This window comes from Perognathus longimembris, chromosome 19 (genome assembly GCF_023159225.1).
Source record: "Perognathus longimembris pacificus isolate PPM17 chromosome 19, ASM2315922v1, whole genome shotgun sequence".
Lineage (NCBI taxonomy): Eukaryota > Metazoa > Chordata > Mammalia > Rodentia > Heteromyidae > Perognathus > Perognathus longimembris.
Genome location: NC_063179.1, coordinates 46,646,145 through 46,672,797, shown reverse-complemented (window position 1 = coordinate 46,672,797; position 26,653 = coordinate 46,646,145). Strand labels below are relative to the sequence as shown.

The 26,653-nt window shown below is 46.6% G+C and overlaps 2 protein-coding genes across 9 annotated transcripts in view; one reads left to right on the top strand and one right to left on the bottom strand.

The window, feature by feature from the left end:
• Positions 1-471: 471 nt before the first annotated feature.
• LOC125367603 (collagen alpha-1(I) chain-like) lies at positions 472-26,653 on the bottom strand. The gene is made up of 5 exons (XM_048368272.1): positions 26,633-26,653; positions 23,061-24,285; positions 21,794-22,779; positions 2,864-3,002; positions 472-578 (listed from the first exon to the last, which is right to left on the bottom strand). The coding sequence occupies exons 1-5, from the start codon at positions 26,651-26,653 to the stop codon at positions 472-474; spliced, it is 2,478 nt and encodes an 825-aa protein (XP_048224229.1).
• Positions 23,785-26,653, top strand: part of Erbin (erbb2 interacting protein) — a 91,938-nt gene continuing 89,069 nt past the window's right edge. For 4 of the 8 annotated variants that reach the window (XM_048368157.1, XM_048368159.1, XM_048368154.1 and 1 more), the window contains exon 1: positions 23,786-23,898. The gene's annotated coding sequence lies outside the window, so the exon portion shown is untranslated. Of the gene's footprint in view, positions 23,899-26,653 lie in introns of all 8 variants that reach the window. The other 4 variants (XM_048368158.1, XM_048368153.1, XM_048368152.1 and 1 more) reach the window with 2 other exon arrangements.

Genomic DNA, 26,653 nt, shown 5'->3' with positions numbered 1-26,653 from the left:
AGCCCCATGACTGACAAAAAAAAAAAAAAGCAGAGAAAAAAGATTCTCATAGAAGTAAGATTTTTGTCTATAAAACGTATTTGGACACATGAAAGAAAGTACAACATAGGTTGTCTGAGTATGGCAGAAATAGCCTCCAATTTCTGGTGACATTCGAAGTGATTGCTTCCTAACATCCCCAGTCATCGTCCTTGTCCCTCCTCAGGCCCAGTTTGCCTGCTGCGATTGGTTATGTGACCCAAATGTCTGGCAGCCTTGCTGCTCCACCAGCTGCTGATGACTGAAAAGCAAGCGAGCTCTCGCTGGCAATGTGCACCAAGTCATGTTGTTCTATAAAAGGAATACTTGATTTGCTCTTCATGGCCAGGATCCGGCGCCCGGAAGGTGATTACACTGCGTCCGGGATTTCTACCGACCTCAGCCACTCCCTGTCTACCGCCTGGCTCTACTGAGAGGCTCGCAGCCCTGTGTTTAATCCCTACCGATGATTTGTGGATTATCCACACTGTAGATCATCTGCAATGCGTTTTCTTTGTCCCGGGCCAGCCGCTTCTCGTGCTCTCCTGGGCAGATGATATCTAGATAGCAGAAAAGGCAACATTGTGTTGGAATTGATGTCAATGAATGCTTTTCCACTAGGACCAGGGTTAGCTCGGGGGGCGGGGGCCATTTGGTGATAACTGTGGACACACGTGAGAAGGGATGTGGACATCTAGTAGAAGACAGAGATGCCGGTAATATCTGCTCCCACCATGGAGAATAAACCAGTGTAAATCGTTGAAGTTGAAAACCCTAGTTTAAATAAACATAAAAGGGGCTAGGTGCCAGTGGCTCATGCCCGTAATCCTAGCTATTCAGGAGGCTGAAATTTGAGGATTGCTGTTCAAAGCCGGCCTGGGCATAAAAGTCCATGAGATTCTTGTCTCCAACTAAGCAGCAAAAAAGAAAAAAAGAGTATTGCTGTGACTCTAGTGTTAGACAGACAACCTGGAGTGAAGAAGCTAAGGAACTGTATTCAGACCCAGAGTTCAAGCTTCAGAAGTAATTTACAATGAACAATTAAATGAATGAATGAATGAAGTTTTGTGCCAGTACTGGGGCTTGCCTGCAAGGCCTCATGTATTGCTTGAATGTTCGCTCAAGGCTGATGCTGTACCACTTGAGTCACAGCCCCACTTCTGCTTTTTTGGTGCTTAGCCCATGAGACAAGAGCTGCCCAAGCTGATTTGAACAGTGATCTTCCAGTTAGCTTCCTGAGTAGCCAGTTATGGGCATAAGCCACTGGTGCCCAGCTTGAACAAGTGTATTTTAATATGAAGTATGACTGACATGGAAGTTAGCCTCTCTTTCAGAGTCTCTATGCTACAGTTTCCCTCCATGCAGAAGGAGAAGGGTCACACGGAGTTTATTCCCTGTGCATGACTTTTAATGAGTTTGTAGCTTTCAAGTTAGGAAATACCGAGTGTCGTTTATTTGTACATTTATGGGCCATAGAAACTGGTAAAGGACATCCCTTCGTCTGAACGAGGGCTGTGGGAAATGTTCTCAGTGCCTAAGCTTTTGGACTATAAGAAAGTCAGGCGCCCATCTTTTTGTTTCTGTGTGCTCATCCACGTTTTTATATATTCCTTATATATCCCAATGGCCTATTTCGTTATCCTCGTTTGACTGAACTGAGTTATTTGCATGCTCAGTTCTGCATGACTGCACAAATTCTTGGCACCAATTTTCACTTCCTCATCCTCGTACTAACAGTGTGGTTAATATTGATAATTTTAATAGCTTTTTATATTTCTTCCCATGGTGAGCTTGCAATGCTCACAATTTCCATTTGTTTTAATAATTCTAACCAACACAATGCAATGTTGTAAGCAGGCTTTCTATTTGTGTGTTATTGTTGTTCCCTTTTTCATTTTGTGGCTGTTCATCTGCACTTCAATCCCTAGATAGCTTCCTGCATCTCCAGCTGGTGGATTTCCAGATGATCACGGAAACAAGGAAACCAGGAAACCTGCTAGGGATGAAATTTTGTAGGGGGAGGAGGACAGGGAGCACCACAGAAAGGCATATAATTGATTAAAATATAGTTACAGAGTAGACAGGTATGGGGATGTAACAATAAAATCCTCCTCTATATAACTGATATAAGCCAACTGAAAAAAAAAAAAAAAGATGATCGTGGATCTAGACCAGCCTGGACAAAAAAGTTAGCAAGACCCCATCTCAACAAACAAGTTGGCCATGCTATTGGCCACAGAGGACGCATAGGTAAGAGGATGACAGTCTGAAGCTGATTCAGACAAAGCAAAAACCAAACCAAACCAAAACAAATGTAAGACCTACTTGAAAATGTATTTAAGACAAAAGAGAGCTTGACTAGGAAATGCCAGTGGAAACAGCCACCAGTACTGGGAGAGGGAGAGGGAGCGGGGGTAGAGGAAGGGGGAGGGGAGGGAAGGAGGGGGAGGGAGGAGAAGTGTGGCCACATAAGTTGCAGGATTTCCAGTCACACTAGTATCTCGGTAGTGGAGTGATCCCAGGATCCTGGAGGAGCTCTAAGGCATGCCTGAAGATCTCCCAGTGGGTCAAAATTCTACCAACCTTTAACCAGAAACACATGCCTAAGAAATCTGGAGTGCGAGGAACAGTGGGACTCTAAACTTAAAAGCTTTCAATTTAAACTTCCAAATTGGGAGAAAAATGTGTAAGCTATGTTTTTTAAGCTCAGGCCTAATTCAAACCCTAATCTTCTCTCCAGACCCTGCAGATTCTCAAATTCTGTTTACAAAGATAATTGGATGACTCTTCTCCAGTATTTCCAAGGAGCTGCTGGCTTCATCTTGTAAAAACGTGTTTAACATACACTGTAAAGTACAACTTCTTGTTGACAAGGTCTCTAACCAAAACGGAGTAAATAGACCATAATTTTCATTATTTAGCACGATTATGGAATGAATAATAAGAATGTGAATAATTTCCATGAAGCTCTTAGTAATCAGTTTCTAAAACATAGCAGAAACTCAAAAGCTTAAAAGTAAACACAATAGACTCCTTAAGTAAACTCATAGCTGGAAAGTTATGAAAGAATTTTGTTACGCAGAGATGCTGTGTAATCAGCCCTACATGGTAACACAGGCCTGGTGTGGTCAGACTGCTAGAACCTAGGTGGTAAAGGGCAATGATTTTATGTCAAACAGACCTTGGGTCAAGGCCTGATTGTGCGACACACTTGCTAAGTAGTTCTTGACAGATTGCCTAAACATTCTTCACTTTAGTTCCTTTGTGTCTAAAAAGGAAGTAGTAATGGTACTTATCCCATGGCCTTTGGAAAATACGAAGCGACATACGGTACATAAAATGCTTATTTACCTCCTCAATAAGAAAGAGTTTCTGGTTATTATTCTGTACATTTGTTGTTTGTTTAGTGATGCTGGGGACCAAAGCCAGGCATGGTAAACAAAATTCTCCCACTTATGTATTTGTTACATAAAGAAATAATGTTTTGAAAACTGACTAAAGAATATAATGAAGCCTGGCTTCAATACTCAATAAGATTCATTTAACATTAGATAACCTATATAATTATTTTCGATTTGCTTTTGTTAGTTTTCCACAATGAGGAAATACCTAATCGTGGAAATGCCTAACATTTACTTTTAAAGAGGAAAGATTTACTCTGGTTCACAGTTTTGGAGGTCTGGGTCCATGGATGGTTAACAGATTACTTTGGGGCCTATGATGAGGCAGGATGTTAGGCTGGCGGTGTGTAGCCGAGGGGCCTGCTTCTCCTGGCAGCCAGGAAGTGAAATAGAGAGAGAGAGAGAAAGAGAGAGAGAGAGAGACAGACAGACAGACAGACAGACAGAGACAGAGACACAGAGACACAGACAGAGACAGAGGCAGAAACACAGAGAGCAAGCGGTAGACAGACAGAGCGAGGGGAGGGCTGGCGTCCCAGCACCCCCTTCAAGGGCATGCCTCCAGCTTCTTTGGCTAAATGCCACCTATTAGGTTTCCAGTACCCTTCCCACAGTGCCCCAGGCCGGTGACCCACCCTTTAACACATGAGTCATCAAATAGGAGTCACCAAATATGATACTCCCTTGCTTTTGGTATTGTAGTAAAATGCACATAACATCCACTACCATTTAAAACATTTTAAGTGTAAAATTCACAGGCACTAAGTACATTTACAGGATTGTAAAATTACCACAACTACGCAGTTTTAGAACTTTTGTATCATGTCAGATACAGGCTCTGTACTCATTAAACAATCATTCTATATCCAAGTTATCATTTTAAAATGATTATTTTCTTTTTTTAAATTTTATTGTCAAACTGATGTACAGAGAGGTTACAGTTTCATACGTTAGGCATTGGGTGCATTTCTTGTACTGTTTGTTACCGCCTCCCTCATTCCCTCTCCCCCTCCCCTTTCCCTCAACCCCCATGAGTTGTTCAATTGGTTTACACCAAACAGTTTTGCAAATATTGCTTTTTAAATGATTTTCTTTCTTGCTTTTCCTTCAATATGAAGGATGGAACATAGGATATCATGCATTCTAAGAATGTACTTTACTACTGAGCTATACTCCCAGCACTATTTTATCTTTTTATATCAGGAAAACACATTTCTCTTTTAGTATCATATAAGCATATCATCACTTAGAAAAAGTAGATAAAAATTAAAATTAAATAACCTGAAAGTATACTCTCCATAAATAAGTAGCATCAATATTTTGGTATATAGTTGTCACTAATTTCCTCTTATAAACATATAAATATGTATAAATGCATATATGTATATAAATATATATGATATTATGACTTCTATTTTCTGTTTTAAAAAACAGTGAGCACAGTTCAGTAGATGCAGCAAATGACCATGAAGAAGAGAAATGGAGAACTCCTGGTCCATTTTAAAGGGCTTTGGCAGGAAGCAGTGAGGGACCAAAACCAGAGCAAAACCAAAGAGGAGCTCTCCCTCAACCTACCACTGTCCTGAAGAACTTTTAATCCTAAAATTTGCCATCGTAGTTCCACCTAAAGTTATTTTTTAATGGGTCCCCAAGTGAACTTAAGCAAATGAAAAAATTTAAAACATATAGCAATCAAACGAAGAGTAATAAAAGTGACTACTTCAAAAGGAAAGCTCAGGGTATTAGAAGAAAAATGAAAGTTGCGTTTTCTGAATCTAACTTTTATACAGTTTGATGATGTCAAGTAAATGAAGGGTTCACAAATAAAATAAAGTTTGAAAGAAAGCAGTTTGCAAAAATTTAAAACAAGCAAATGAACCTAATTGGAACTGAAATGAAAGAATTAAAACAAATGGGTTTAATGTCTCAGACAATAAAATAAAAGACACAACCAAAAGAATTATATTATGGTTGTAGCTTAGTAGAATCTGCATACACATCTGGTGTTTATCTCGAAAGGCCACCAAAAATGGGCCGCCTGTTACGTTTACTAATCTGATTCCCAGAATCAACACATAGAATACCTGGTTCCTCCTAGAATTATGCCATATACATTACAGATTTATCTAGAACTTTGTAATTGGATGTCTCTTTCATTGTTTGATGAGATAGTATATGTGAATTGCTCAGCCTGGTACTAGGTCTGTAATAGACACTTCATACATAGTTGGTGATATCTGGGGCTTAATTTCTCAGAATTTTTCCTGAACACACCATTAACAAATAGTAATTGGTGTAATTTATGCTTCTCTGAAAGAACAGACACAGTTACAATTAGAAAGATGAATGGAGCCTCTCTGGAAAAGTATTATACAACTGTTGCCATCAGGGAAATGCTTGCTGAGAACAAGGAATGAGTTGTTGCACTGACTGGAAGTGCCTATTTGCCTATTCTGTTTTCCATTTTGTTTCAAGTCCTATTGGCTGTCTTCCTTCCCAGATTGAGGTGGTTTTTTTTTTTTTTAAACTTTCGCGAGCAACAGAAAAACTGGAACATCTGCCTATGTGAAATATGAATGCATTGTGCCAAAGCTTTTCAGAGAAATCTAATCAATTTTCAACCCAATCTGTTTTAAAAATGTGTCTGAAGATTGAGCAAAACACACCAGATTTTTGATTCTAGATCATTTCCTTGGTTCAAGAAACTCAGATTCAAAGATGACCTTAAACGTGTTATTTGATACTATTAGATACTTGTGACATTAATCAATATGTAATGTCCTGAAGTGATTATGTTAATTAAATAATAACTATAGCTATTCAAAGAAAACAATATAGAACTCAAAGTTCCTTAAAAATCATTAGTCACATAAACAGTGGGAAAATTGTAAATCATGAGGACTTCACTAAAATACTTTGCTGCTCATATTACTTAACAACAATAAAACTACATCATAGTGTCCAATACTATGCTATTATGGCTTGGTTAGCCTTCGAATAATTACAAAAAGCATCAGTGTCTTAGCTTCCTATTTAGCTACCTTTACTTATCTAGGGGTTCTTGAGGTATTGATATTAAGCACCATATAGTTTGGTCTAATAAGCCCAAGAATTCCATGTTCCAAATCAGTCACTTATGAAATAATATCTGAGGTGAAATTTCAGGAGTTCAAAGACTGTTTGCTAAATGCAGTTGTGCTGTTTATGTCACAGGTAAAAAAGAAATCTCAACAATTAGAAACAGATGACTGTGAGACTGATAAAATCTTATCTCAGTCTCTGCAAAATGGCTTAGTTACCTCATAAATTATATCCTATAAGATATAAATGGTATTTTATTAAAATTGAGACCATTTTGTGTGTGTGTGTGTGTGTGTGTGTGTGTGTGTGTGTGTGTGTGTGTGTGTGTGTGTTGGTCCTGCGTCTTGAACGTAGGGCCTGAATGTTGTCCCTGAGCTCTTTTGCTCAAGGCTCACGCTCTACCACTTGAACCAAAGCTCCACTTCTGGCTTTTTTGGGGTAGGTTACTGGGGATGAGAATCTCACAGGTCCTTCTCACCAGGCTGACTGCTAGCCGCAATCCTCAGATCTCAGCCTCCTTAGTAGGTAGGACTCAGGCACAAGCCACCTGTGCCTGGCTGAGAATGATTGTTGAAAAGAAAAGGACTACTACATATACTTTCCTTATTTATTTTTTGTGCAGTATGTTCTAGCAACTAGAAAACCATGCAGAAATCATTTAACTGAGGGAGAAATTCTACTCTCCACACAATTCTCATTGATGTCAGTGGGAGTTCTGTGAGTGGAACAAATGTTGAACTTGACCCTGTGGAGTTTAAACTGTGGTCCTGCCTTGCTCTTGGCAGAGGTTGGCTTCCCACCGAAAGCCTCCGTAGCCCGTGCAGGGATTACACAGCAGGTTGACAGTCTAGTTCTTTGCTTCTTTTGGAACCACAGACGAGACACATAATACCTTCTTTAGGGCTATTACATAGTTTTAAGTGCAAAAGATGTTAAATGAGATGGTGTCCAAAAGTAAAAGGAGGAGTCTGTGAATGAAAATTTGTTAGTAATTATTTTAAATTATGATCTGATATGCATCAATGAGACCTACATACATTGAAAGAAAAAAAGAATATCAAGATCTTAGAGTATCAATTTTGAAAATCAGTACTGAATAAGCTATGCACCCTCTGTTTTGTTACATTACTTTACACACATCTGAAGAAGGGTTATCAGGAAGATTACAAGGCAAGTAATGTTTAGCTAAATGAGATGGTGTTAGCTAGGCTGGGAATATGGCCTAGTGGTAAAGTGCTCGCCTCGTATACATGAAGCCCTGGGTTCGATTCCTCAGCACCACATATATAATAAAAAGCCAGAAGTGGTGCTGTGGCTCAAGTGGCAGAGTGCTAGCCTTGAGCAAAAAGAAGCCAGGGACAGTGCTCAGGCCCTGAGTTCATGCCCCAGGACTGGTAACAAAAGAAAACAACAACAGCAACAACAAAAGATGGCATTAGCTAAGCACCAGTGGCTCACACTTGTTATCCTAGCTAGTCAGGAGGCTGAGATTTGAGGATTGCAGTTTGAAGCCCAGCCTGGGCAGAAAAGTCTAATCTCCAATAAACTACTCAGAAAAAGTTACAAGTGGTGCTGTGGATCAAGGGGTACAGCGCTAGCCTTGAGCACAAAGAGGCTCGGGGCCCAGGCTCAGAGTTCAAGCCCAGAACCAGAAAAGAAAAGAAAAGATGGATTTCATATAAATGAAGTTATGAAAAAAGGCATCATATCTTTAGAAAACAAAAAGAAGGATGATGGTACGGCTCAAGTTGTTGAGTGATTGCCTCACAAGTGCAAGACCGTGAATTCAAACCCTAGTGCCAAAGATATAAGGGAGGAAGATGAATACATCAGGTGAAGGAGAGTGAATGCGGTTGAAGCACTTGATAAGCATATATGAAAACAGAACAATGAAGCTGTTGAGGGTCTATTAAGAAGGGAAGGAAGGGACAGAGAGATATAGAGGTGATGGGTTTTATTGGGATACATTGCAGACATGTATGAAAACATGGCCATGAAACCCCCTGTACTACTAAGCTATGCTAATGACCTTTCTGAAGTGAAAGAAAATGCCTGTCTTTATCTCAAGGTAAACTAATGAAGAATCAAATTGGAATGGTTCATTCCTCGTTCCATCCAGTGACTAAAGAAGACCTGGTTGGACACCATGATTCATGTCCAGATACTCAGGAGACGGAGCTCAGGAAGCTCGAGCATCAAGACCAGCTCAGGGTGGGATCAGTCAGCTGAGATACGGTCCTTCCCCTGAACCCCAGCGCTTCATGTGGTACAGATGGGAGGACCACAACCTGAGGCTGGCCCAGCCACAACCAAACACAAGCTCCTATCGAGCTAAAGCAAAAGTGAAGTGGCAGAGTGGTCGGCCTCACAAGTCCAAGGCTCTGAGCTCAAACCCTAGCACATAAAACGAAAGATCTCACCCTGCTTACAGATCTAGAACAGCCAACTATTGCTGCGATGAAAAATGAACATTATATTCTGGAATAAAAGGCCTTGAAGTAATCTGTCCTACACTGAGGTATATCAACAACACAATTTTCAAATATTTGTACCTGATAGAATACTTTTGTCCTCTTTTTATATGCTTTGCAAACTTTAATTTTCTACAATGTACACATAGTGTCTTTAAAATGGAAATAAAGAAATAAGAAAGAACAGAAGAGAAAGAGACCATTTTTTGTTTTAAAGGGGAAGAGGAAGAGGAAGAAACAGGAACTATTTCAAGATGAAGTTAAAACCTTTTTTTGTTTTTATTTGACAGAGAATTGTGGACTATGAAAAAAATCCCCATGATAAGAAGTGAAAATGCTTACATATTCAAATTCTTGTTAAAAAAAGAAATGCTTCTTTAGGGGCTGGAGGTGTGGCTCAGAAGTAGATTAGCCTTCCTAGCAAAAAAGGGTCTGAATTCAAACCTGTTCATACTATTTTTTAAAAAGGAAAGAAAGAAAGAAGAAAAGAAAGAAGGAAGGAAATCATGTCTTTTGAAATGCAGGTAACATTCTAAAAGATTATTTGTTTTAGTAGTGTATTCACGGGGAAGAGCTTACTGTAGCATTTCCATAAACAGTGTATCTTGAGCAAGCTCACCTCCTTCTCCTCCATCTCTCATTCCCCTCCCCCCTTTTCTCAGTTGTGGGCTTGAACTCAGGACCTGGGGGCTATCCCTGAGCTTTTGTTTTATTTTGTATTGTTGCTCAAGACTAGCACACTACCACTTGAGCCACACCTTCTCTTCTGCCTTTTGGTGGTTAATTGGAGATATAAGAGTCTCACAGACTTTCCTACCCTGGTTGGCTTTGAACCACAATCCTCAGAGCTCAGCCTCCTGAGTAGCTAAAATTACAAGCGTGAGCCCCCAGGGCCCGGCAATCCTCCCCTTCTTAGAACAATTTCAACAGGTTTCATTGTCAGATTTTTATAGGTACATTTACTGTAATAGTTCACACATGCATCTATTACAATTTAGTCAGATTAATTTTGATTATTGCTCTTTTTCTCCATCGCCCACCTTTCATTGTTCAATGGCTTTCACTGAGTGTCCGTGAGGCACCTTCATACACGGACACCATGTATTTTAGTGCTCTTAATCCTTGGCCATTATCTTTCCCTCTTGCCCCTCCCCTTCCACCCTCCAAACAGTCCACACTTACATTCCTTGCCAATAAATTGAAAAGTAGAGACAGAATATTGTCCTATCACACTCTTCCTCCCTCCCTCCCTCCCTCCCTCCCTCCTTCCCTCCCTCCCTCCCTCCCTCTCATCCCTCCCTTCCATCCCTCCTTCCTCTCTCCTTCCTTCTCTTTCTCCTCTTTCTTTTGTTATGAGCATATGCTAGTTGTCCAAAGGGGGTTTAATTGTGACATTTGCACCCTACTCAACCTCACCACCTCACTCTCCTTCATCCCTATCTTAAAACAATTTCAATAGTTGTCCTTGTTCTGTTTCCATACATGCAAATAAACTACACTATTTTTTTTTAAATGAAGTGAAAAACGTTAGCTTACATCTGGTGAGAAAACCCTATTGGTGCAGGTATTAAAAAGCAGTGGCATAATGGTTGGCATTAGGATCTGCTTTCAGTGGACTGGGTGCAATTTCAGCTTGGCTGCTTCCTAACTTCATGGTCTTGAGCAAGCAGGTTATCTATTAACTGGCATCATAACATTATTCTGATAAGGATATAGTGAAGGCATAAAAGGGTTAAAAGGCTTGGAAGAACTCTCCACAGGCCAGTCTGTGCTGTTTGCATTAGCTGTAGAAGTCTGAGCTCTTAGAAGTCAGAAACTCGCTTGCCTAAGGTGTGAAGAATATAGAGAGCCATGAACTTGACAGTCCAAGGGAGTTTCATTAATGCTCTAACAAGACGTTCCTGGGGCAGCAAGACCTGCTTCCTAGGGAAGGCAGACAACTTAGGAACTGAATGGCCTCTAGCAGCTCTCTTTGTTTCGAACTGAAACTGCTACTGTTTTGTTTATTTATGTACGTAGGTATTTATTTAATGGTGCTCTGGATGGAATCCAGGGCCTGAGGTATGCTAGGCAAGTGCTCTACTACTCAGCTATATTTGTAGCCCTGTTTTGTAATTTTTTTGTGTGTTATAGATTAAAAATTATCCATACTTCTATTAGTGTCATGCCATTTTCCTTTTAATATTTTGACTTAATGTTTCTCATCATATGTACAGTATAGTGAAACCAATCTCATTTTCCAGCTTTTAGGTTTTTAAATTTTTGTTTCTTTTGCTCAAGGTTAGTGCTCTACCTTTTGAGTCACAGCTCCACTTGTGGCTTTTTGGTGGTTAATTGACGGTGAGAGTCTTCATGGACTTTCCTGCCGGGGCTGGCTTTGAACCTCAATTCTCAGATCTCAGCCACCTGAGTAGCTGGGATTACAGCTGTGAGCCACCAGTGGCCAGCTCATCTTCTTCTTACGTGTGATCTTCTAGTGAGTTTTAACTCTTTCAATCACTGCCCTTATGTTGTTTTCTATGAACTTATTTCAATATTTTTATTTTACTTATTAGTTTATTTTATTGCCCCCACTGGGGTTTAAACTCAAGACCTTAGATATACGTGGCCGGCAAGTTCTTTATTATGTGAGCTGCACCCCACACCCACCCACTCACTCACTTTTAACAAATCTTTGATTCCTGCTCCTGATTTTAGATATGTGGGGTTTTTTGTTGTTGTTCTTGCTTTTTTTTTTTCTTCTTTGGCCAGTCCTGGGGCTTGAACTCAGGGCCTGAGCACTGTCCCTGGCTTCTTCTTGCTCAATGCTAGCACTCTGCCACTTGAGCCACAGCGCCACATCTGGCTTTTTCTATATGTGTAGTGCTGAGGAATCGAACCCAGGGCTTCAGGTATATGAGGCGAGCACTCTACCACTAGGCCACATTCCCAGCCCCTCCTCGCATCTTTCCACAGGATTCTTCAGTCTCATCACAATCCCAATCCATTAGCTCTAATGCATTTGGCCTCTGGATTAGTAACTTGAACTTTTACATCAAGTGTGATGACATTATTCACTTTCTCTTATAGGTAATAGATATTCTCTTTTCTTTTCTTTTTCTTTTTTTCTGGTTCTGCAACTGGGACTTGAATTTGGTACCTGACACTTTCCCTCATTGCCTAGCACTCTACCAACTGAGCTATGCTTCCAACCCAGGTTATAGACTTTCTAAAGACTAAATAATTCTTTAGATTGGAAGGAATGTGAGAAATAATTCCTTTCAGGGCTTTAAATCCATTACATGCCAATACTTTTGGTTTGCTAGAACAATTTGCTACTGTCTCATCCATTCAGCCCTTATTTTGAGGAACCTAGCATGATTGTCTCTTAATGTTTTCTAGGACACCCTGCAAACACCCCAACCAATCAGAGTTGTCTCTTAATGTATTCCGGGACACCCTGCAAATACCCCAACCAGAGTTGCTCACATCCCTTATATGAAATGATATAAAATCTGTACATAGGGCTGGGAATATGGCCTAGTGGCAAGAGCACTTGCCTTGTATACATGAAGCCCTGGGTTCGATTCCCCAGCACCACACATATATAGAAAATGGCCAGAAGTGGCACTGTGGCTCAAGTGGTAGAGTGCTAGCCTTGAGCAAAAAGAAGCCAGGGACAGTGCTCAGGCCCCGAGTTCAAGCCCAGGACTGGCAAAAAAAAAAAAAATCTGTACATAACCTAAACATACCCTCCAGGGTACTTTAAAATCATCACTAGATAACTTGCAATATCTAATCAGATGTAAACTCTATGTAAATGGTTGTTATACAATAGTGTTTAGGGACAAGAAAAAAATCTTTATGTGTTCAATACAAATGTATTTTTTTTCCTCCCAAATGTTTTTGGTCCTTGGTTGATTGAATCCATAGATACTAAGGGAGTCCATAGATACCAAGGTACAAGTGCATCTTAAAAAAGAAAAAAATCCCCACTAGGTGCCAGTGGCTCACACCTGTAATCCTAACTACTCAGGAGGCTGAGATCTGAGGATCGCACTACAAAGCCAGCCCAGGCAGGAAAGTCTATAAGACTCTTATCTCCAATTGACTGGAAGTGGTGCTGTGGCTCAAAGTGATAGAGCACTAGCCTTGAGTGAAAAAGCTTAGAGACAGCACCAAGGCTACAAGTTGAAGTAACACGCTCAAAAAAAAATTCTTTTTTTTCCAGAATATATAATCATTGGAATTTGTATAAATTATGACAAATACATATCCAGAGGCCCGGAAGTCTATCCTAAAGGCACATGCCCAAATAGGGGCTCACTAGGACAAAACACAGGCCTGACTCTGTTAGGGTGGTGCTACATAACTTCCTTATGGGCATACATGCAGAGTAGCACCAGAAAGCTCTTCCTCTTGTTTCTGGGACATTTTAACTATTTAAACTCCAACATGCTTGTCATCACATCGGTTCACTTCCCCCCCTCGCCCCCCAGGTCATACGAACTTCCCTTGAAGATCACTGGGATTCTTTTTTAAGATATTAATTTTTTTAATTTATTTAGATTTCTGGCAAAGCCAGGGATCGAACTCATGTCCTTGTGCTTGCTAGATAGGTGCTTTACTACTTATGTGGTAACTTCAGTCCCTCACTGTAATTCTTTAGGCTTGGTGTTAAGAAAATGGGGGAGAAAGTAAAGAAACAGGCTGGATCCCATCTTCCACGGGCAAGGACTGCTTGCTGGGATATAGCAGCAAGGGGCTTGGAGACTGTGCAGAGAGGGGTTGGATGCAAAAAGGAGTTGGGTTTTTGTGAGGTCTGAGCAAGGAGGCTGAAGTTAATGAAAAAGCCATTAGGTCTAGGGAGGTGGGAGGGGTACTTTTTGGTTGGACCCACAAAGCAATGTTTACAGCCAGGCTTAAGTAGATTGCCTTGCCTGCAACAGGCAGTTTGCTTTGTGGCTTGCTGGATGTCTGTATGCACTTGGGAAAAGATGGTGGGGGACAATCTTTCATATCCCATCTTTGGGTACACAGAAAGAATGGGCCAAGAGGGGAGAGGCAAGCCCTTCATTTAGGAGAACTGAAAAGCAACCATTACCCTAAGTACATTAGGAAGAGCAAGAGCTGGCTAGGGTTTCAGTTATCCTGGGTTTTAAATGAGGTTAACCTGCTTGAATCATTAAAGCCCTTAATTATTTTCAAACATTTATTAGCTCTTTATATTTCTTTTTGTGAACTTCTGGTTTTGGTCTTTCATAAATAGTTCTGTTATTCAAATCTGAACTTTATAAGACCTTTCTATAGATTGTAGATAACTACTGGATTTTTGTAATTTCTTTTAGAGTGTCCTTTACCTTTTTCACTTTGTTCATGGTATCTTTTTCCAACAGGAGTTAAACCTTTTTAATTAGTTCTGTCTGTCAAACTTCTCCTTGGCAGTTTATGTGTTTGATGCTTGGTTTGCTATGTGGTAGCAACTTGAAAAGCTGACACATACTAAAGTGGGAGAGAACGGAGTTCTGTTTTTTCCATTAATTACTAGTGTGATTTGGGGCAAATCTTCAAACCTAAAGTCCCCTCATCTGTAAAATGCAGTTTTTAATTTGAACAAGATGACCTTTAAAGCGTTTTCCTGCTTTTTAAACCATTACTGAAAAATTCCAGATTCTAGTGTCATACAAGTTTATTTTCTTGAAGTTAGTCAAACATTCTCCATTAACCTAACCTTTCATATTTGCCTATCAACATTTTCATAGTGTAAAAATCTAGTTTGTTTCTCATGGGGTTTTTTTTTTGCCTCTGGATTAAAAACTCAAAATTTTATATAAAATGTGATGAGTTTATACTCACCTTTTCTTACAGGCTAGACTTTCTAAAGAACAAATACTGCACTTAAAATTAAATAAATATGAGGAGCAATCTCTTTTCATCACTGAGACAAAATACTTGACATGAAAATCAAAGGAGGTTTCAGAGGTTGGGTTCATGGTGGGCTCCATTGCTTTGGCCGGTGGTGAGGTGTGTGGTGATGGAGAGGTTTGGTTCATGGAGAGGTTGGGTTCATGGCGGGCTCCATTGCTTTGGCCAATGGTGAGGTGTGTCGTGATGGAGAGGTTGGGTTCATGGCGGGCTCCATTGCTTTGACCGGTGGTGAGGTGTGTCGTGGTGGAGAGGCTGGGTTCATGGCGGGCTCCATTGCTTTGGCCAATGGTGAGGTGTGTCGTGATGGAGAGGTTGGGTTCTTGGAGAGGTTTGGTTCATGGAGAGGCTGGGTTCATGGCGGGCTCCATTGCTTTGACTGGTGGTGAGGTGTGTCGTGGTGGAGAGGCTGGGTTCATGGCGGGCTCCATTGCTTTGGCCGGTGGTGAGGCATGTCCTGGTGGAGAGGGCTGAGGAAGCTCACCCTCACAGCCACTAGGAAGCAGAGAGAGATGGGGAAGGAGTTCAGGACAAGACATATCCTTCAAATGCTACTTCCTCCAATTGTGCTCTGTCTACTTTCTAATAGTCCATTTGGCTATGAACTCATCAATAGGCTAACTCATTGGTGAGGTTCCAGCTGCCATGATCTAATCTCTTCTTAACAGTCTGTTAGCACCCAAGCCTTTATTACAGTAGATTTCGGAGGACATTTAAAAGATCAGATCATAGTGCATAATGTGGGGCTACTAAGTCAAGGACATTTAAGACAGTTTAATATATCTTACTGATAATAGCAATGAATCATATTCCTACTGTTGTTCAAAAATAAGAGAATTTCTTTTTTACGGTTTTCATTAACATACATTAGTTGTGCAAGGGGTCTTTCACTGAGATAGCTTGTATTTGTATAGCGCTTGCTTATTGTGTCCTCTAATGTCTATCTTTCATGTGATATAGTAACCCTATAACATAGGATTTATTTTTCTATTTATAGGTCATGAACTATTGCATGGTGAAAGGATTTCTCCAAAGTCATCAACTAACAAATGCTAATGGCCATTTCTGAACTTTTCTGGAGATGATCATATGGATAAGATGGAATTTATTGGTTAGGCTCCATCACTTCAGAAGCTGAAATATTCCTTATCTATAAGGTATAAAGTAGGAGGGTGACCAGAAAGCAAGTAAATGAAATAAAGTATCAAGAATGAATTGCTAGGTAAATGGTGAGCTGGGAGCTCAGGTCTGTAGTCCTAGCTACTCAGGAGGCTGAGATTTGAGAATTGTGGTTTCAAGCCAGCCCTGGCAGGAAAGTTCATAAGACTCTTATCTCCAATTAACCAGCAAAAACCAGAAGTGGAGCTGTGGCTCAAGTGGTGGAGCACTATCCTTGAACACAAGAGCTCAGGAACAGCACCCAAACCAAGACCTGCATTTCAAGCCCCAAGACCTGCATTTTTAATATGAGAGAGAAAATATGTTGAAAATTATGAAACAAAATACCTACAAACTCTGAAAACTTATTTTCATATATAAACTTACATAAATATCCTTTGGAAGGAAAGTGGCATTTGTATTGATAGTTTAATGTGCTATCTAGCAGGATATATGAATCATATACTATATAAAGCTTTGTATACAAAAACAAACAGTCTCAGAAGGAGCTACAAAAGATAAATGGAATAGAAATCAGGTATAGATCACATAGGTAAACTGGAGGGACAAAACTTTAAAATAATTAAACATGAAGATAACTAAAATACATGGCCAGAAGTGGCGCTGTGGCTCAAGTGGCAGAGTGCTAGCCTTGAGCACAAAGAAGCCAGGGACAGTGCTCAGACCCTGAGTCCAAGCCCCAGGACTGGCCAAAAATGAAACAAACAAATAAAATATATGGTTGATTTGATAGTTGACACAAGACCAAAATGATTGGACCCGGGGAAGAGAGTAGAGAAGGGAAATATTTAAAATTGTATTATTAGTCGAGGCAACCTCTCTATCAGCCACCCTGGGGTTTGCACTCAGGGCCTCACAGTTTTCTGGGAAGATGCTCTGCCGCTTGAGTCACACTCTAATTATTTTTCAGAGAGTGTTTTGCACTATTTCTGCCTCTAGGACTGGCTTCCACCCTTGATCCTCCCACCTGTGCCTCCCACTATCTGAGATCAGGGCCACAATACCACATTCTGTTTGTTCACTGAGATGGAGTCTCACTAACTTCTTTGTCTAAACCAGCCTTGGATTACAATTCTCCTGCTCTCTGTCTACCAAGTAGCTGAGATTACAAGTGTGTACCACCAATTATTTTTCTTTTCTTTTGTATTTTTATTTTTGCCAGTCCTGGGGCTTACGCTCAGGGCCTGGGCACGAGCTTCTTTTTGCTCAAGGCTAGCACTCTACCACTGGAGCCACAGCGCCACTTCTGGCTTTTTCTGTTTATGTGGTGCTAAGGAATCGGACCCAGGGCTTCGTGCATGCTAGGCAAGCTCTACCACTAAGCCACATTCCCAGCCCACTTTTTCTATCCTTCAACATATCTTGAAGAAAATTTGCAGACAGGTCCCAGAAAGTTAGTTTCTTTCCAAAGGAAGAAATTATAAGTATTAAAGCAGATGTAGGGGCCAGAAGAGTAGCTCATCTAGCAGAGTGCCAGTGTTAAGAAAAAAACAACAACTGAGCAAGAGCATGAGGTCTGGAATTCAAGCCCTGGTACCTGAACACACACACGTCAGAAATATACATATATATATATATATATTTAGAGAGAGAGAGAGAGAGAGAGAGATCCTTGTTATGCAGTTTTCTAGAGTGACTTCGATCTCAGGATCCTCCTGCTTCAGATTTCCTAGTGTTGGAATTACAGGCATGTACCCCCACACCCAGACAGAATAGTTTTAGAAGATCTTATTGAGGAATGTCATTTCCCAAATACTGATAAAACGAGATTTAGGTGGAATTTATGCAGGATTATAGCTTTGACAATATAGAGATGGCTTATTCTTACTCTGATATAGCAATGACACAATGCTTAACTGTTTTGTAAGATAGCTGACATTTTAGAGCAGGCATTTAGTCTCTTACCACATCTCAAATTATGTTTAAAAACTATGTATTGGCTGTTTTCATGATGTTTTTGATGCTAAAAAGTTTTGAAGAATCAAATACTAGGTCTAGAGTCATGGATCAAATGATAGAGCACCAGCCATGAACAAGCAAGCTAAGTAACTTCCAGGTCCTGAGTCGAAGTACCAGCAGAAAATAAAATGCTATGCAAAAATACTTAATGAAGTATAAATTTAAGTTAGTAGGAAAAGAGTAATTTTGTTAGTGAGAGAAAATATGTAACATATACACTTTTTTTTTTGAGACAGTCTTGGTATGTAGCCTGGGCTGGACTTGAACATGATCCTCCTGCCCTAGCCTTCTGAGTGCTGGGATAACAGACACATGTCACTACACCCAGATCTGTGCACTGAAGGGCAATGAGTATCAGCATTTGACCTTGTTTTGCTGATGTTGCTATGATGTAGAAAGAGGGTGCAAATTATAATATGGTAGAGATAGATTATGATTCATACTGGGAAGGACTAAAGAGGGGAAGTGGGTCAGAACAAGGTGATGGAGATGGAAATTATTAGGGTGACCATTTGCCCCAGTTGGTCTAAGACAGGTCTGGTTTTACATTTGTTGTCCCAATGTAACTAATGTTTACTAGTGCCTGCTCTTACTTTCACACTGTCCTAGTTTGGATGACTGATTATGGTGGCCTTTGCAGTGATGGCCACATAGTCACGTTATAGTTCATTTGAAAATACACTACTAATAATAGTTTCCACTTTTAAGTCTGCCAAGTAATGTGCTGGGCACGCCACTAACATTGTTCCATCTAGTTTTCCCAGTGATCTGCGAAGCAGTTCGTCTTTTAGTTCCCAATCTGGAGATGAACCAGCTCAAATTTATTTTTGCCAATGTTCTTGTCCAAGACCATCAACAAGCACATTGCTCCTACCAGCAACCTTTCAGAAAACACACAACATAATCATTGGGCATTATGGATTTTTTTTCCGTACATTGAAAAATTCCTTAAGTCATCTAAAAATAAATTTAACTTTGATAGTGTACAAAATAGTTAGGATAGAGGGAAAAAAATCACAAGCCTATCCAGTAGTTCTGCTTTGTTCACAGTTTCACTTTCCAGAGTTTCAGTTGCCTATCGTCAACCATGGTGTGAGAATATTGCATGACCAAGTCCAGAAATGAACAGTTCACAAGTTTTCAATTGCACGCTGTCTGGGGAGCAGCGTGATGAGCACTCTCGCTGCTCTGCTCAGTCCTGACTGGGCTGCGAATCATCCCTACCCAGCGTACTCACACTGTATATATTATCCACCCACTAGTCACTCTGAGGCTGACCCACTTACCAGACTGCCAGGGTATGGCCGTACCTGTGCTCAAGGATATTTTAAGTAATAGACGAATGCTATGTCACGCCATTTATTTCATTGTGAGGGCATTTTATCACCTCACATCATCACAAGGGGAAAGATAGTACAATAAATTATTTTATGTAGTGAGACATTCACATAACTTTTATTCTAGTATATTGTTGCATTCTTCCATTTTATTCACTATTGTTTCTAGTCTTCTTACTGTGGCTAATTTATGAACTTTCCCATATCTATGTATGTATAAGAAAAATATGGTAGTACTGTTTGTTGTTGTTTTGTTGCCAGTCCTGGGCTTTGGACTCAGGGCCTGAGCACTGTCCCTGGCTTCTTTTTTGCTCAAGGCTAGCACTCTGCCACTTGAGTCATAGCGCCACTTCTGGCTGCTTTCTATATATGTGGTACTGGGGAATTAAACCCAGGGCTTCATGTATATGAGGGAAGCACTCTTGCCACTAGGCCATATTCCCAGCCCCTGTATAAGAAAAATATGGATACAGGTTTGATACGACTTGTAGGGCACTGGAGGTTCATGCCTGAAATCTTAGTTACTTAGGATGCTAAGATCAGAATATCAAGGGGCAGGAAAGTCAATGAAAGTCTTATCTCCAATTAACTATCAAATAGCTGGAAGTGGAGCTGTGGCTTAAGTGGTAAAGCGTTAGGCTTGAGCGGAAAAGAGCAGATACTGTGAGGAGGCCCTGAGTTTAAGCTCCAGAACACAAAACACACACACACACACACACACACACACACACACACACCCCACTTGAAAACTTTTCACAGAGGTAGATTCTTCCTGTAATTCATAAAGTATTATTGAAAATAAGTTTGAAAGGTAGAAATGTGTTATGGCAGGGGCAATTCCATTTCCAAGGTAGCATAATATTGTAAAATGTCCTGCCTTTTCTGAGTCCAAGAATCCCTTCTCCCAGAATGGTCCTCTTGACCACCTACCCGCTGTCAAGGAGCTAAGATGGAAGTGAAAATGGAGAAGTCAAATCCTTAAGAGAAAACCACATGGCAGGGCATGTTAAGCTAGTTCATTTAATGTTTCCAGACTTGTTTTCAATCTAACTCTATGCTAGCCTGAAGATTCCTTTTTCCTAAACACTAAAACTGGCAAAATCATGGTTCTAGACAAGTAATTTTTGCTAGGGGCTAAGAAAAGGAGAAAAGAATAATGATTTCAACCTTTCCCTTGGCCTTCCCAGTGCTTGTGCTTGGTTACTCTGACAGGGAGTCCCTATGAAAAGCAGTAGATGTATTTTTACTTTGAGATTTTTTTCCTGGTTCTGACCGACGCCTGGTGCATTCCATGGAATGCTTAAGGCCTTCAGGCTGTCAGGAGATAATGTCGCTTATCTCTAGCAGACTGTATTTCTTTCTTGAACTCTAACCTTGGGAGGGGGAATCCCGAAGAAATATTTCAGGCCGTTTACAGAGAATCTCTTAGAGAAATGGAATGCAAAGGTGATGTTCTTCTCTCAACAAACATTAGCTTATTCTCTAAGGTGGTCCTGGAATTCAGCTAATCATTTCAGAATCACAGCTAGGCAGTCTTGTTGAAGGTGGGGTTTTAGCTCTCTGTTTAATTATAAATGAAAAGTTTAGTCCATCTTTAGTTCAAGATCCTGTGGGAGGATTATCAAAGGAAATGAATTTGTAAAAGCATGGAACAGGAATGCCTGGTAAGAAAGTCCAAATGGAAGATTTGGCTATTTCTTCTGTGTGTGCTGCTCATATGATTTAGAACTAAAGAGTCAGTGGTGAATAACAAAGATGAATCATTATCTCTGCTTATTGAATGTCCTGATCAGATAGTTGCTTATTTTACAGATACAGAATTTCTGGGAAGATACTTTATAAAGAGATGATTAAAGAGTGAGTTAATACAGTAGATAGCTGTTGACAAGGGTAGCCTGGCTTCCAATCTCTTAACGCCGCGGGTTTGGGATTCATTCTTGCAGCACGAGTAGGCAGGACTTATTTAACAGTCAAAGGATGGTTGCTAGATTCCAGTACTGCTCTACTTTCCCTATGTTACTCCAAGGAATTGAGATGCATTTTCCTCTTCTCTCTACTCAGATGCAGCCTATGCTATTTCTATTTTTCAAAAGCTGCTTTAGGGAAACAACCTGACGAACTGGGTATGAACGAATAGTAAGGCCTAAAATATTGCCTTTCCCAGGACCACGGTTTGGTGCTTGGGAAGTGAATCTGAGGGACACAGCCTGCATGGTGAATGGTAGAGGTGGGGGGTTGATAGTAGGGACTTTCCAGCCTGAAAGATTCCAAGATTGGGCCTGGCTATGAATTTAAATTAAAAAGAAAAAAAAAAGGCTAGGGCCAAGCAAGTGTTTGGCCTGCGGATGTCGTCTGGTTCCACTTGCTGTGGTTTGGGGCCCAGGGTGAGGTGGATTTGCAGGGCCGCTGCGGCCCCTGCGCGTGGTGCGGGGGTCAAACCCACCGAGCCGCACAGTTTCCAGTTAACCCGAGACGAGATGCAGCCTCGAATTCCAGGACCGGGTGCTGGGGGACGGCGGGCCCGCTGGGCTCCGACCCGGCTCCCAGGGGCCGCGGCTGGCCGGAGGTTTCCGCGCGTCCGGCGTCCTCCACGCGCCGGGCCGCCCGCCGGGCCCCCCGCCGAGCCCCCGGAGCCCCCAGGCCGCCCGCCGAGCCCCCCGCCGAGCCCCCGGAGCCCCCAGGCCGCCCGCCGAGCCCCCCGCCGAGCCCCCGGAGCCCCCAGGCCGCCCGCCGAGCCCCCCCCCGCAGCCCCCAGGCCGCCCGCCGAGCCCCCCCCCCGCAGCCCCCAGGCCGCCCGCCGAGCCCCCAGGCCGCCCCCGGAGCCCCCCCCGCCCGCCCGCGGAGCCGCAGCCCCGGGCCCGCGCACCCCGGCACACTTGTCGGGTGGCTGGGCTTCCTCTCTCCCGGGACGCAGGCCGAAGCCCACACGGCTCCCAATTCGAATGGGGCGCGCGCGTCCCGGGGCGGCCCGGGGCCGGGGCCGGGGCCGGAGCCAGTGACCGCCGCGGCACCGGTTCGCTCGCCGGGCCGCCCCTTCTCCGGGGGACACGAGGGCGCCCAGCCGGGTGGCGCGCGAGGAAGGCGGCGAGCGCGGGCGCCATGCGCGCTGGCCGGACGCTCCCGGCCCCCCGCCCCCCACGGCCGCCCGGCCGGCGCGGCGAGCAGGCCCGGCCCGCGAGCCCGAGCGCCCGCACCCCGCGCCCGGCCTCCTCGAACAAAGGCGCGGCGGCGCGGGCCGGCTCCCCGCTCCCGGCTCCCCGCTCCCGGCTCCCCGCGCCGGCTTTGTCTCGCGGCCCGCCGGGCGAGGCCGGGCCTCGGGGAGCTCCGCCGGGCCGCCGCGCTGGTTTCCGGCGCCCCGAGCCCGCGTGCGGAGGAGGCCGGGGCGCCGCGGCTGAGGCAGCGGCGGCCGGCGGGCTCTCCGGCGTCGGGCTCCCCCGGGCCGCGGGTCCGGAGCGCGGCCGAGGGCCGGGGTCGCCGCGCCCCCCGCTCCGCCCCCGCCCCCCCACCCGGCCCGGCCGCGCGCGGCGCGGGCGCCGCCGGCGGAGGCCGCCCGCCCCGCCCCGCTCCCTCCCCGCGCGGTGCCCCTTCCCTCCTCCCCGCCCCTCCGCCGCCGCCGCGGCCGGGTGGCGACTCCCCCCGCCCCGGCCCGGCCCGCCTCCTCCCGCCCGCCCGCCCGCCCTCCCTCCCCGCCTCCCCCCGCGGTCTCTCACTCGAGTGAAAGGCGGCGCGGCGGCGCGGGGGACGCAGCCTCGCCCCCTGCCGCGGCCCCGCGAGCTCGCGAGGAGACCGGGCTGCCTCCGGCCCGGCCCCGGCCGCCCGCGCCTCGTCGGGGAGCCTCGGACGCCGGGCAGGAAGGCGAGGAAGCGGGGCGGAGGGCCGGCGGCGGGAACGCGGGAGCGGGCGCCGGGGCGAGCGGCGAAGGCGGAGGAGCGGGGCGGAGAGGGCGGCCGGCGGCCCGGAGAGGGGGCCGCCACCGAGCGCGCCCGGCTCCCCGGCTCCCCGGCTCGGGCGGCGGCGCGGCGCGGGCGCTGGGCGCGGCCGGCGCGTTCGAGACAATAACCCCGCCGCCCGGCTCGGGGGGCGGCGGCGAGGCGGCGGCGGCGGCGGCCTAGCGCGGCCCGGGCTCCCCGCGCGGGGCCCCGGCCTCGCCCCCGCCCGCCGCGTCGGGCCGCCGTCGGGTGTGCGCGGCCCGGAGCCCGCGGCCGCCGCCCCCTCGGCCCGCCCGCCCGCGTCCCCTCCCCCCCGCCGCCGAGCCAGCGAGCGCCGCGCCGAGCCGAGCTGGTTTTCCGGGTTCCCGGGGCCCGAGCGGGAGCTGCCGCTCGCCGAGGCAGGAAGTGAGTTTCGCACGGCAATTCCGGGCGGTGTCACGAGTGAAAAGTTGCCCCCCGCCGCCGCCTCCTCCGACGGACCGCCGCGCCGGGGCCGGGACAGCCGCCCCCGCCCCCCGCGCCCGCCGTCCCCGACGCCGGCCCGGGGACCCCGCGAGGGGGACGCCGCGGCCCGCCGAGCCCCGACGCCGCGGCCCTGAGACGCCGGCCCGCACGGAAGGTAATCCCCGCGGCCTCGCGTCGGGGGTCGCCCGCGCCCGGGCCGCCCGGACGGCCGGGCCCCCCTCGCCGCCGTCCTCGGTGGCCGGGCGGGGGGCGCGAGGGCCCCGCCGGCGGGCCGCGGGCCTTTGTGCGGCCCGGCCCCCTGGGGCTGCCCGTCCGGGACGCGGGCGCCGCGCGTGGAGCCGCCGCGCTCGGGGGGTTGGTGCTTCGCCAGAAAGGCGGCCGCGGGGCGACGGCCCCGGCCCCGAGGCCGCGATGGCCGCCGCCGCCGCTCGGAGCGCCGGGGCCGGGGGGGCTCGGAACGCGGGGCGCCGGCGCGGCCGCTGGGGGTGAGGGTGCGCGCGTCGTCGTGCGCCCTCCGGAAGCCCAGCCCGAGGTGGCTGCGCTCTCCCCCGGGGCGGAGGGGGCGGCGGCGGGGGCTGGGGGGGAGGCGCGGGCGGGGGCGGACGGGGCCGGGGTGGGGGGGCGAGGCGCGCCGTCGCGGGGACTCGAGGGCGGGGGGCGGTGGAGGGGAGCGGGCCGCTCCGAGGCCGAGGGCTCGCGCGCGCTCCGCGGCTCGGCGCCGGCCCGTCTGTGGCGCTCTGGTTCCGCGGAGCGGGGCGGATCGAGGGGGGCCGGGGCGGCCGGGGCCCGCGGGCACGTCCTCCCCGCGCCCGGCGTCGGTGTGGGGAGGGAGGCGGCCGCCGCGAGGTCGGGCCCCCTTCCTGCCGGTCGGCGGGGCGGCCCCGGGCCGGGGCTCGGGGGCCCGGGAGGGGAGAGGCGGGGTCGGCCCGCCGCGCGGCGCGTCCCGGGCCGGGGCCCCTTTGTTCGGGGCGCCGCCGAGGCCCGGCCCGGCCCTGGCTGCGGGACTCGGCTTTCGGCCGCCCCCCCCCCCCCGCCCGGTGCAAACTTTGTCGGAGGCAACTCCCCCCCCGCGCGGTTCACGGCTCGTCCCGGGGCGGCCCGGCCGCGGGGTCCGGTCCCGTCCGCGCCGCGTGGAAGCTCGCCGTGGGCGGCGGGAGGGGCGGAAGGCGCCCGCGAACACCCGGGGGCTGGGAAGGGCCCCGGCGGGCGGGCGGCCGGAGCGTCGGGCCCTCTCCTGGCTCCTCCGGCCTCGGCGGGGAAGCCTTCCCCGGGCGCCCCCGGCAGAGGCGCTGGTCTGCGCTAGCAAAGCTGTGGGTGAACCGAGCCAGAGCCCTGGACCACGAGCCCGGCCCGGGTCTGGGAGGGCGCGCGGGTCCCCGGGACGGAGCCGCCCGTCAGGCCCGGGTCTGGGAGGGCGCGCGGGTCTCGGGGACGGAGCCGCCCGTCAGGCCCGGGTCTGGGAGGGCGCGCGGGTCCCCGGGACGGAGCCGCCGGCCAGGCCCGGGTCTGGGAGGGCGCGCGGGTCCCCGGGACGGAGCCGCCCGTCAGGCCCGGGTCTGGGAGGGCGCGCGGGTCTCGGGGACGGAGCCGCCCGTCAGGCCCGGGTCTGGGAGGGCGCGCGGGTCCCCACCGAAGGTGGCGAGCGCTTCCGGGAGCGGGCCGGCGCCCTCGCCCCTCCCGGGCAGGTTAGCCGAGCTCGGAGCGGCCCGGCCTCCCACCCGCCCCGCGCCGTGGCCACTCCAAAAGCGTTGTTAAACACAGTGACCGGAGCGTGGGAAAGAGGTTCCCAAACGCAGACATCAGAAACTATCTTAAGTGACTTCAAGATGGACGTATGCCCAGTATTGTGAGTTTTCCTATGTTTTACAGTAGGCTGAACTCTTGGGAAGCGTTTGCCCGTGTTCTCCTGTTGTGTGTGTTCACTGTTTACTGAAAGTAGTCGTTAGTGCTTAGAGCTTCAGATAACTCAGGTACCAGGTTGTGGAGTCCCCTGGCCACTGGAGATCAGACTACTGAGAACTTACACATAAAAAGCTTGCGGAGGTTCAGACGGGGAGCCCAGATTTTACTGTGTGATGTTTCTTAACCAAGTCCAATATTAACAGTAGACGTTTTACACCTAATTGGTAAATCCCTAAAATCCGGTTATCATAGATAGTGTATTGAGTAAACAGTTTACAAGAAACACTTTAAAAATTCGAAAATTGGGTGCATATTTAGGCATTTATGTGAAATAATTGCTCATAGATAATATGATTTAGATTTGAAGCTGCTTTATTGTAAGAATTGATTATGGGATTATGCAGAATCTTAGTGATGTTGAATAGCAAAATAATTTGCTTTGTAATTGCTACTTACCCAGATTTTTTTCTTTTTTCTTTTCTCTTTTTTTTCTGCCAGTTCTGGTGCTTGGACTCAGGGCCTGGGCACTGTCCCTGAGCTTCTTTATGCTCAAAGCTAGCACTCTACCCCTTGAGCCACAGCGCCACTTCCGGCTTTTTCCGTGTAGGTGCTGAGAGGAATCGAACCTAGGGCTTCATGCTTGCTAGGCAAGCACTTTAGTGCTTAGCCACATTCCCAGCCCCCCCCCCCATTTCTTTTTAAATATGATAGTTTTGTTGCTTACATTTTCATTTTGGCTCTGCATTCATTTTTCTGATATATGCTTTGTTCTGGTAATGCCTATGCTATAAAACCTTTACAGATGTCTTTCTTTTCTTTCCTGATAATAACATGTTATACCTCTAATTGTTCATAATGGATTATTCAGTTTTTGAATGCAATATGATTGTTGCCAAAAATGCATGTGCTCATGAATTATGCTCTGTAACATCTACTTTTGAAGTAGTAAAGGAAATCCTTCCCCCCCCCCCCCTTACCTCACATACCTTCCCTTTCTTGGCGTCCAT